The sequence below is a fragment of the Phaethon lepturus genome, unplaced genomic scaffold, assembly GCF_000687285.1.
Source record: "Phaethon lepturus isolate BGI_N335 unplaced genomic scaffold, ASM68728v1 scaffold52736, whole genome shotgun sequence".
In the NCBI taxonomy this organism is placed as follows: domain Eukaryota; kingdom Metazoa; phylum Chordata; class Aves; order Phaethontiformes; family Phaethontidae; genus Phaethon; species Phaethon lepturus.
The window spans coordinates 6,692-19,133 of record NW_010546529.1 but is presented as its reverse complement, the minus strand read 5'-3'; the positions used below and the strand labels follow the sequence as shown (position 1 = coordinate 19,133).

Here is a 12,442-nt window from a genome sequence, read left to right as displayed (position 1 = left end):
CGAGCGCACAGGCATACACACACTATGGTGCGTATACCTACAACACTGCAGCATGAAGGGTCATTTACAGGATCTGCACACACTGATACAGCTACAAGGAGCACACATTATAGTACTGGAGCACTGAATCAACTAACCCTCTCTGGCTCTTTTCCAGCCAAACCCCCACTCATTTACTTCCCTGCTTTTCAAGCACTGAAGCTGGATACACTGGAATGAGTCAAATCAGCAAACAAGGGTAGCAGCAGACTGCAAGCTTTGCTAATGAACAGAGAGAAAACTGCACAGACTCTGCTAATTACTTAAGTAAAATAATCAAAAGAATGGAAGAGAAAGGACAGCGAAAGAACACCACAACCTTATTTCTACATTCTTTTAAAGGTGGCAAGAATGATTCTTCTCCTCCATTCAAGAGTTGGAGAAAATACCTGGGTAAGAAATATCGTTTTCCCAAAATAGAAATTCTTAATCTTGGTGTTAGAAGAAACGTTAAGTGCTGAACAAAAGCACACACAGAGACAAGCTTTAGAAAAATTATAAAAGCAAAACCAAATTAACAACTTGCTTTCCAGAAAGTAGTGAAAAATTGTATCTTAAAACCCATCATGTGATGAAAAAGAAAATTGCAAAGGATCTTCCTGGATGCAAAGTGAAGTCTACTAAAATGCAAGAGAAAAAGGTAAGGCTTTCTTGACCTGAAAATTGTAACCCATCAAATCTTCTCAGTAACTGAGCAGTCGTTCAGCTTAATGCTGTGACAGCTGTTTTAGTCTCTGCTTGAAGGGGGAAATGTAAGTGTTAAGTCTTCAGCAGAGTCCAGAGAGATAAAGACAGAGAGAGACGGAAAGAGAGGGAGAGAAAAGGCTGTGCTTAATAAAAGCCCTGCTCAGATTATAAAAACAATCGGTTTACTCACCCCCTTCCCCCCCCCACCCACCCAGTAATGGGTAAATTTAGATGTATCAGTTCCATAAATCTTTATGGTCCCCTTGAGACTGTCACCAGTGTTTTATTGTCTACAGCTTCCTGACCCTCACCAACTGTAGACATTAAAACGGAAACCTCATACATCATTTCTGAAGATATTTTTGGGGTGACCCTCTGCAGAGAAATAGGATTCTTAATAAGGGGAAATATGGGAACTGCCGTCTGCCTACGCACACGCTGCTGGAGACCAGACACTCGGGAGAGGAGGAGTTGCATATACACAACGCGAGCATCTGCCTTTGCATCAGTTTGTACTTACAAAGAACAAATCTACGTACACTGTATCTAAAAAGGAACCATTTGGCATCCAAATTAATCTATCACTTTTTACTGCTGTAGAAAGAAGAAAAACCAAAAAAACCCCAAAGGAAGCTAATGCACTGCTTATCACTTCTATTGAATTGTCTCCTACAATCTCCTGAAACCTGAACCTCGCTATAAAGGGGAGACCAGACCACTGAACCTTACCAACCAGAGATGGACACAAGACAGGACTTTCATTTTTAAGACCTAATTACGCCCAGCAAGGCACAGGATAAAAAAATTGGATACCAGCTCAGACATGGTTACTGTATCTCAAAATAGCAGATGACCAGTTTACCATACTGACCATGCTGGCCTTTCTTCAGGACCATCCTGAACCAGAGACGAACAGTGAACTCTCACACCATACGCAATTCCTGCACAAAATACAGCTCCTGAATACATACTGCTGGACACAAAAATGTCCTATCCTTTACATTCCCTGAACGGGTCTGGAGTTGGCAATGGATCTTTGTCGCCTCTCTCAGTAACAGGAGAGCCCAAGGAGGACTACTCAGGTGACGAACAAGGAAACAAAGTGCGTTGGGCAGCTTTACTGATCCTCCTGGTGATAATCCCCACCATTGGGGGGAACATACTTGTCATATTGGCAGTGTCTCTGGAGAAAAAGTTGCAATATGCTACCAACTACTTTTTGACGTCCTTGGCGGTGGCAGATTTGCTTGTGGGTCTGTTTGTGATGCCGATTGCCCTTCTCATAATATTATTTGGTAAGTACAGCGTGTTTGTTTCATCAGGCTAGCATGAGAGGTTTAATTTGGGGAGGTCTAATTTAAACAGAAAAACGGTTTGCTTTCCACCATTCCAATTTTAAAAATCACTTGTATGAGGGCTGCTAAATCTTCTCTCCTTCTCACCTTAATATAGCTTAATGTCTTTATGGGAAGTATACCCACTGCAGATATTCATTCCTTTGAAACAGACCATTCAAAAATCACCTGAGACTTAGAACTGGTACTAAACTGGAGCTGGACATGGGAAATTACATTTTGTACAGTGTAACATTATTTTAACAACATCAGCACAATGTTGGTATCTGTTCTATTGGTTATTATGCTAATTGCAGGCAGTCTTCTCTTAAAAAAAGGTGAAAGAAAAACTTGGTATCTGTTCAGTACACTGACCAGGTTTTGAACTTACTAAGAGTCAGACACCTGATTTTACCTTAGTATTGACTCCAAGCTCCATGAACAGTCAGAGGTGGTCCCTGGCACTAGTGACAACAAACTTTCAGAGAAACTGATTTTCTCCCACCCTGGGGAAAGCAGCAGATTCATAAAGCATCCCAAAGAATTAACTCATCTGTCAAGCCAAGGGAGCCTCAATCCATGTGCCTAATGTTTGAGACTCAGATTTATCATTTAGTCTAGTTCATATGGAATAAAATAGATATTTTTACATGAACATATACTGTGTGCGACATTTTCTTTCTGGTTAAGTCCTTACAGAACAAGCATATTCCCTCATGCCCAGCTTTATTTCAGATATTGCTTTTGACAACTAATCAGAGGCAGCTCTGCAGGAAAGTCTCTTTTACTCCTGAAGTTTCTTTAAGAACACATTTTAAAGGGTCTACTTTTGTATCATACAAATGGGGAAAAAAATCAAGGAGACTGTTTTTTCAATACTTACGGATTTACACAATTATCTTTAAGGTATAGCTACCATTGGGCCCTGTATAGTGAAAGGCTGCAGTTCATTTTTCCTATGCTAGATCTTTAAGAGTTGCCCGAGCAACAAGCAAACACAATCATAAACTTTATTTCAGAAAGGCCATCAGTAGTTTTTGTTTGCTGCAGAAGACTGGTATCACTTTATTAACAAATGCGTTTATTCACTAAATGCCTTGAGACTTAATTTCTGTATATTACAGACTGCTTCTCCCTAAACAGAAGCATGAATTGGAAGTCAGAATTCAGTGTTGAGATCATAATATAGTCTTTTTCAAGCAACATTTTCTAAAAAGAATGAACATATGTGACCAGGACAGTGATTTCTAACTTGAAAAAACACTACAGTCACTTATAAAAAAAAAGTTGGTATGTCACATATGTGCACCTGTGTGTAAAGGGAAGAAACATATGTATATACATACTTACACACAAATACTGCAACTGCTTAGTTCCTGCCAAAGGCCACATTAATAATAAAAATGAAATTACTAACCATAAAAACTACTAGTATTGGAATAGCAATCAATACAAAGGGAAGCCAAGTTCTGGATTTTGTGGAGTTGTTTCTTGGTGGTGGTGGTGGTTTTTTGTTTTGGATTTTTAAATTTTTTTCATTTTACTAGACTAATAAATATTTTCTTTTTAACTTTACAAAGAGGCTATTGCTCCTTAATCTCTCCATTAATCCAGTGCTAAACCCTGGTTACAACAGTCAGGAATGCTAGGAATCTTAATTTCAAAGTCAAACAAAAGCATCTTTCATGTTGCAAGAAATTTACAAGAAAGTACCAAAATTAGTTATAATTAACTGAGATTGCAACCAGTCTTTCACATAGTAGTGGTTAAAACTGAAATTTCCTGCATGCAAGTCTCTCTCTGGCAGGCACCCAGAAAAACTGCTTTGCCTCTTCACTGACCGCGAGAAGATGCTGAGGTGTTTATAGATAAAGTTCAAAGCATGAGCAAAACATGAGGAGTTACTGGAATGAAGCTGGAACAGATATTTAAATATATAACAAGTCTAAATCTTGAAGCTACATTAGGCAGATAACTGCTTGAACATAGAATAATCATTGATAGCCAGAGAGACAATTAAATCCAGCCTCCTGGCATTTCCACACAGGAATGTTTGCATAACGATGAAATAGCTGGGTGCAGCTTCTAGATACAGAATACAAATATTATGCTTCCGATTTGGGACCGATATGTAATTATCTGGAGAATATTTGAGGGAAAAGGTGTGAACTAAGGTGCAGTCATATTAAATGATCCTGACTGTAAAAACTGATGTGTCACAGAGCGTTCAAAGTTAAAAACCTACCACAGATACTGGCTCCATGCCCTGATGGTATGCTTACACAAAAATCTTCAGAAGTAGACTGTTTATGTAATAAAGAGCTGCCCCTTTTTTTAAACAAATAAATAAATCAATAAATCTGTAACTCGCAGGTATAATACCACAAGCAGATTATTTATTCTCAGCAGAGCGACCAAAATGTACTCTAGTATAAATATACACTGCAGTTTTCATTTAGGAGCGCTAGTGTGAGAATATACAAACAAGTAATTGCTTTTATGGCTTGCTAAATTCTTGTCATTTCTTCCAAAAAACAGGAGGGCACGTTAGCAAATAATTGCATTCTCTGAAATCTAGCTTTCAAAAGAGTCATCCAAATTTCTAACACTCAAATACTGAAGGAAAGCAAAAATGTTGCTGTTCAGCAGATAGTGAGATTAGCAAATAAACTTAAGAGAGATCCCTGCATTTGCAAAGCCTGCAGCAGGAAGAAGTCTGTTGTCCACGGCTTGGTGGGCAAGCACTTACTTCCAGACAGTGCATGTACCATCTTTTAAAATATATTCTCTATCCCTGATATTCATCCACATAAAATCAGAAAGTAATGCTGATTGTCCTAGGCTGCAAACCATTATTTTTAAAATCTATCATATGCAATTGCAGTCTTAATCTTCCCCCATCACTGATTACGAACCACAGCAAATCTTCCCTTCTTGCTTGTGAAAACTACCAGAGAAAACTGCTTTAATTGAGGGCTACTTTCCAAAAATCTCAAAATCTAGAACAAAGGTTTATTCCTTGCAAAGCAACTTTAATTAAAAAAAAAAAAAAATTCCTTTTGCTAAATTAAAAAAACCTACATGGCAGCATACAACTACTGTTGAAACTATAATTGTAGCAGGGAAATAAAGGCATGCAGCCACAGGAGTGAAACAGCAAGCCAGCAGCCTGGAAACGCCAGGTCTGGGCAGTCCATGAAGCTGGACACCACACACGCAGGCTACAGACACACACACACCAGTCTGAAGATTGAAACCTCAGCTGAAGTCAGCCAGTGATTAAAAATACCCAATTTCCATCTCAGTAAAAGCACCATTATCTAAGAGCAACAAAATTCTTTACGGGCAACACATTTCAGCAGCCCTTATAGCACAAGAACAAATGGTTTCCAAACCTATTTAAAGATCTCTCTCAATCATGCTTACACATGTACACAAGCAGTACTTTCTCCCAAGCTTTCAAAAAACTTTTTGGTTTACAGCAAGAGCAGCTCTTCTATACTGTACTTTGTTTTAAAGACTACACAATTCCAAGGTATTTCCTATAAATAAAGCTTTTCTTAAATAAACACTAATCAAGGGTAGACAGTTGTGGTAAAAGCTCATCTTGCTTCTCTTGGGGTGCAAGACAAACCTTAAAACATGTATTTTATCTTGTATTCACTCAAAATAAGGAAAACAATCTGCAACAGCAGCACTACTGCAGTGCTGGGAAGATCCGAGGCAAGGTTTGTAGGAAGGAGGAATACCTTTTTATCTTATACCACCTGACAGCTGGAGAAACCAGACAAGTTTTCAGGCAGGCACGTTTGTCATGTAACCTAGGCATTTAAAAAAGAAAAATTAAAAATCCAATCTGCTAGCTTGTTTAAATCAGCATTTTAACTCCCAAGGGAAAAAACGGTGGGCAATCTCAGTCATCCCGGTAAATGCTCTGGTCTGCTCCACCGATGTGGATCTACACTGGGATAATCAGATCTTGTAACCATCCAAACTAAGCATGATCGACTAATGGGTTTGTATTACCGCTTGGCAGAACACACTCATTTTACCTTCAGTCCGAATTATAAAGCAGGACAACAAACCAGCAGGTCACCATCAGGTTCAAGGGCCAGAGATGCTTTCTGACTCCTGAGGGGAAATACTCCATTTTTCTGTACTCACAAACCAACAGAATACACACCACCACTACCACCAGGAAAGCACAAAATCTCAGCCCAGAGCAGTCCCTCAAACACTAGGCACAGAGCTTCTAACACAGGTGTAACCAACAAATCAAAATAAGTAAAAGCAAAATGCACCACAGTATGAAGCCTATACAACTACACAACTCTTCTGTAAAGTATCAGTTTCACAATATTTGTTTTGTTTAAATAATAACCATATTCTTCAATTCTTATCAGCTACTGCATTTAAACTCTACTCTGATTTTGTTTGGATAAAAAACTTCACCTCACATACACAAATATAATAGTACATAACACCATAATCATGAATGTGATAACTTACTGCCTTCTGCAGCCAGTTCAAAATAAGACAAAAATAAAGACAAAGCTTCCTCCATTCAGTTGCACTCATCAACTAACAAAACCTCTTACAACTCAAAAATATACAAGGTTGCTTTGCATCAAATAGCTGTTTAAATGCATTGAAAGAGCTTTTTGTTGCAAAATATCTGAGGATTTTCTTCTGCAAACAGTAAATTAACTACAAAAGGGAAGAATTTATCACACTGCAATTCTCCAGAAAGCAAAGAAGTTATAATCCAGAGAGCAGCACGTAAATACTCTCAAAAGACTTGAAATCCAGCGGTGTTACCTGCCAAGCTTCAGAATGTAGAATACACTTTCTGTTGTTCATGTTTTAGCTGAACTAAATCCTTCATCACAGAGTCAAAAGAAGTGGTCTTATTCTTCTGAAGCAAACAAAAATATTTAAAGCCCATCAAGTAAATTATTTCTTTTAACCGTATTTTTTTCTCAGTTCCCCCCCCAGCTGGTTCCATGAGCCGCAAGCTTCATAATATACTAATTACAACTTTCTCATACCTGCCTGACAGAGTAATTTTTTGAAGCATATTTTCAATCATGACATCTATTTTAGGAAATATGCAGCTGGATACTAAAATTTGCTGGTTAATGATCTGAAAAGAGACCCCCTCTTTTCCTTCTGCCTCACAGCCTGTATCATCCTCACCTGGGGTCCACTGCTTTGGGGATAGGTGAGGTTCAGTTCAGGCCTCCATCCATCTGTTCTCTTTAACAGGGGAGGTTTCCCAACACAGGTAAGAGTGCAGACAAGTACGTACTATGTCTGACTTTACAAAATTTTCCATCCTCTGGAGTTTATAATTCAAGTCAAGGCAGCACCGTTATCATTTCCACCTACCATTCACATTATGAAAAAAAAGTTTTTATCTCAAACTACTGCAACATTACTACATTGATAAGACTGGGCATTACAACAGTCCAGCTCGTCTGGGATTCTCAGCACGCAGATCTATTTATTGAGAGCAACGAGATTAAAACCATTCTGATTTGTTAGAAATGTCTTCCCCCCCACCCCCTCAATCATCATTCAATGAAGAACTGATTTTTCTGGCAATACTATTAATGTGCCTACTGATTGAGTGCATCTGAATTTTATACGGAAGAATATGTTTAGTACATCAGCTTCTACCATTAGAAACAGAAAAACAAAAAAAATGTTCACACATTCTTCCCTAGGACTACAGAACATTCTTACAGACACACAACACTAAGATGAATCTCAAACTGAACACTGCTAGCACTGGATGACAATATAAACTACTTGTGAGTGAAAATAAAGCAGTTAAGAGAAAAAATAATCGGAGTTTCATTAAAGTTCATTTGGTTTGGTATTGTAAACGTTAATAGGGGACACACAGATCACAAAAATACGAGCCTTTTTGAAGAGCTGAACATTACAAAACTTTTATCTTGGCTACAATGCGGTTGACAGACCCCATGTTCGCTATAAAGACTAGCATTAGGACAGATAACTAATGTAAGAAACAGGATGCCAGACTTAAAATCCAAGCCATTGCTCTTGGGGCAGAGGGAAATTAAGACGCACATGAAAGCCCTTTAATTTTTTAGTGCTCAACTGCATCTGGCCAAGTGACAGAGTAAACTCATTTTAAAACTGTCTAGATTCTTCAAGACCACCACCAAGATTCATCTGTGGTTCTGCCCCATTATCTCCTCCATTTAATACAACCTTGAATCACAGGACTATCAAGGAGACATAGCTGCAAAAAATCATTTAACAGCAGGGCACAAGGACCAAGCACAGTCATGGCCCATTTTTAGGTATCTTTTTTTATCCAGAGCTCTTGCCACAAAGAGCTTATGATCTAAAAAGGACAAAAAAACAGAGAAAGATTTATAACACACAAACAGCCTCATCAGTAGAATGGCAACAACCATGCCAGTTAGGAGCTAACTAAAATGTAAGACAGAATCCAGCTGAAGCAGTGGAAAAGCTTGGTTCCTGTAGTATTACAAACTTCTCAAAGGTACTGATGCCAGGGGAAAACCACACACTGAAAACTCTCAAAAAGCTTAGATTCTAACGAGTTTTCTGTTCTCTTTCAGACAATGCCTGGCCTTTTCCAGCTGCCTTGTGTCCTATCTGGCTGTTCCTTGACGTCCTCTTTTCCACAGCTTCCATCATGCACCTCTGCGCCATCTCACTAGACCGCTATATTGCGATTAAAAAGCCAATCCAGGCTAGTCAGTACAATTCATGGGCTACAACAATCATCAAAATCATCGTGGTTTGGCTCATTTCAATAGGTATGTGAGACACTGAGACTGTAAAAGGAATGCAGAAGCTTTTCATGTCCAAAACATTAGGTGAAAGCTGAGCAAAATGAAAAATCTGGCCAAGTACTATTGGTTAGCAGACCCTAACACCTGGGCTGGTCTAAGTCCACCTCTTGGATCATACATAACTACATAATAAAAATCTGCCTGAACTGCCGGTCCTTATCAGGCTTACCAGAAAGGGCAAAGATTGAGTCGGGATAATCATCACTCTTCTTCATGGTCCTAAAACTCCAAAAATCAGAAGACAACATCTGCATGCATAGCATGTCCCCTGGGTAAAGCAAGATTTCATGTTCCTGTGGTGGTATAGTCTGTCCCAAACACAATTTTAAGCTGCTAAAATCTGTGCCTTACAATTGACCCATGAAGCATGTAAAAAAAGGTTAATTACTTACATCAAAAATTTAAAGGTGAGTGGCTGGTAACATTCACACTGAAAACTGAGATGCACTGGCCATATAGAAAAGCTAATTTCCAAACAAAAAAAACCAACCCCAAACTCTGATCAGTTTTAATAAAGGATGCCAATGTATAAACTTTTATACTAGCACCTCTGTGGTATGCAGGAGGCACCTCACCTGTCTTTAATGCTTTAAAAAAAATGTGTTAAATGAGCTAAGGAGGTGAAAACATTTAATTCAAATAACTTAAGGTGTGCTACAGGCAGCCATAGGCATAGTGATGTATGCCCTGTGTACAAGAGAAAGAACAAAATTATTCTAGATTACTAAGGCCAACAACGCATAGGAGAATGGGCACATCCAACTTCTTGGCCAAGGCACACATGCCTAAACCCAAAAATTCCAACCTGAAAAAAATTCTAGAAGTGATGTGATAGGAGAAAAGATGCTATCTCTATTTTATCACAAAGGAAACTATTAGCATGACAAGACACTTACAAGTTGACCTTTTAATGCCCGATTTATTGTTATTAATCAGTGCTGTACTTTTTTCTTTTTTTTTTTTATCTAACACAAGTACTCTGCAGCTGAGCCAGGGTTCTTCAAATCAAAGGTTAATTTGGTTCAATCCTCATTTTAAATGTTTGCCATATCTGAAGGTGTACCCCTTATTAAGAAAGGGATCAAGTGGCTGAAGGGTAAACCGTTTTGCCCTTGCTGCTTCAACCAACTTCAACCAACTTCAGTAAGCAGAGTAGCAGAAGAATACAGTAAATCCCTAGATCTCATTAAGTGGTATCAGGAAACACAGCACAAATAACCTTCACCAGACAGCAAGGAACCTGTTGTTTTTGTTGTCATGTCAGACTGCCGGCAAATGAAGTGCTGACTGTAACGTAGTGGTTATAAAAAATTCATTTAGAAGACAAGACTGTGAACATTTTTTTAAACGAGTGGTGAATTACAGAGCTAGCCAGCCTCATTTAAACACTCTTAAATATGCAAGAGACTTTAAACAACAAATCCATCTCAAACACATTGCACAATTCTGGCATCTATTTAACTACTTGTATATATGAGAGCATGAAGCAGGCTGAAAAAAATCAGCTGTATCCAGTCACTTGATGTGGTTAAGTTAAGAGGGAAAGATCCTTTTTATGTATTTACAGAACCACTCTCCAAAAAGTGCAAAGGTTACCCCAGAGGAAAAAAAAAAAGAAAAAGCAGATGGCATTAGGGAAACACATTTCACTGGAGGAAAAGTCATACTAATTCTAACAAGTAGAGTCAAAGCAATTCATGTGTTCTACACTTGAGAAGTTGGCAACTTTATACTGCTTCCTCAATCACTAAGGGTTAGGCCCAGTCTCCTTAGAAAGGGCACTCCGTTAAAGCTGAGCTTGCCAAGTCTCACAAAGTACTATTTGCCCAATTACCCACGTGATGCCTTCAACAATTCATGTTCTCTCCATCACACTGTGCCTGTTCCAGAGCTCAGGAACTATTTTTCTTTAGAGACCCTGAGGCTTCAGGCCCCAAAAAAGGAGATGGCAAGTGATTACCATATGCTGAAGTACCTGGTTTTTCTCCTGTAGGCATTGCTATTCCGATCCCTATCAGAGGCATTGAAGATGGAAATGGCAACTTTACAAACATCACGTGTGTCCTGATGCCTGATCGTTTTCATGACTTCATTCTGTACGGATCAGTGGCTGCGTTCTTCATTCCCCTCACTATCATGATAGTCACTTATTTTCTAACAATCAAAGTGCTACGCAAGAAGGCCTATTTGATCAACAAGCCACCTCCACGTTTCACTTGGTCAACGGTGTCCACAGTATTTCAGCGTGACACAACACCTGCCTCCTCACCAGAAAAGGTGGCCATGTTAAACGGCTCCAGAAAGGATGATATGCCAATGTGCAGAACGTCTATGATTGGGAGGAAGTCCATGCAAACGATAACCAACGAACAAAGGGCGTCAAAAGTTTTGGGGATCGTATTTTTTCTTTTCTTGTTGATGTGGTGCCCATTTTTCATAACAAACGTAAGTTCGGTTCTGTGCAACTCCTGCAACAAGAAGGTTTTTCAAAAGCTTATGGAGATATTTGTTTGGATAGGATATGTATCCTCAGGAGTGAACCCTCTTGTCTATACACTCTTCAACAAAACATTTAGGGAGGCTTTCAGCAGGTATATCACTTGCAACTATTGGACATCAAAGCCTATCAAGGCCCTTCGGAAGCGCTCCAGCAGGATCTGTTTCAGAAGCTCTGTGGCAGAAAATTCCAAGCTTTTTGTCATGCATGGGATGAGAAATGGGATTAACCCCATTATGTACCAGAGCCCAATGAGGCTGAGGAGCTCACCCATACAAGCATCATCGGCCATTCTGTTGGATACATTGCTGCTCACAGAGAATGAAGTTGATAAAACAGAAGAACAAGTCAGCTATGTATAGTGGAATGGCAACCATGTCTATACCATAGTATTACTGTATGTATTATTCTAGGTAACTGTGCTATGAGAGGGTATAAATACTATTGTTTTCTGTTATTTATGCAAGCAATATCTTACAAATTTATATCAATTCCTCTTCTCCAAAGTCTCCTCTACTTTAACCCCAACCCCATGGTGGCAACCACAGTTTCATTCCATGATAAATGACTAATGCAGAACTGTAGCCTACAGGAAGAGGGAAATAAATAAAAGCTAAATCAGTTTGAGTATTTGACTTCAGTTATCATCTTCAGTCTCTTCAAAGTACATTTTTATAAGAAAAGCATCTCTGTACAAACACTACTTTAACATTCACTCTGGCAAGAAGACAGAACACTATAGGTTGATGCTCTATGAATAAAGTAGCAGGGGGATACAAGCTTGCTGATAATCTACCTGATAAAGGTAGGTTAAAATCTACCTTTACTCTGTGTAAACAAAAGAGCACACAAGCTCACTGAATTGCCTCCTACAGATACAGGGTGAGAAAAAACTCCATGTGCAGAAATTATCCCTTTGTGGTTTTACTATAGGCGTCGGCAGAATCTCTTACTCACCTGAATTTCATCTCTGTTACTCTCATACACACATAAACCCGGTATTGTCAGATTTGTCACAGAAAACTGTCCTT

General features: G+C 38.9%; 1 protein-coding gene across 1 annotated transcript; it reads left to right on the top strand.

The window, feature by feature from the left end:
- Positions 1-1,711: 1,711 nt before the first annotated feature.
- Positions 1,712-12,025, top strand: HTR2B (5-hydroxytryptamine (serotonin) receptor 2B, G protein-coupled). Its single transcript, XM_010289317.1, has 3 exons — positions 1,712-2,021; positions 8,678-8,878; positions 10,908-12,025. Exons 1-3 carry the CDS (start codon positions 1,712-1,714, stop codon positions 11,771-11,773), a joined length of 1,377 nt encoding a protein of 458 aa, XP_010287619.1. The 3' UTR covers positions 11,774-12,025.
- Positions 12,026-12,442: the final 417 nt, after the last annotated feature.

Excerpts from the sequence above, each read along its gene's own strand:
- HTR2B (XM_010289317.1), top strand. The coding sequence starts at position 1,712 with ATGTCCTATCCTTTACATTCCCTGAACGGGTCTGGAGTTGGCAATGGA. Across the intron at positions 2,022-8,677 it reads CCTTCTCATAATATTATTTG|ACAATGCCTGGCCTTTTCCA; the intron begins GTAAGTACAGCG and ends GTTCTCTTTCAG. Across the intron at positions 8,879-10,907 it reads GGTTTGGCTCATTTCAATAG|GCATTGCTATTCCGATCCCT; the intron begins GTATGTGAGACA and ends TTTCTCCTGTAG.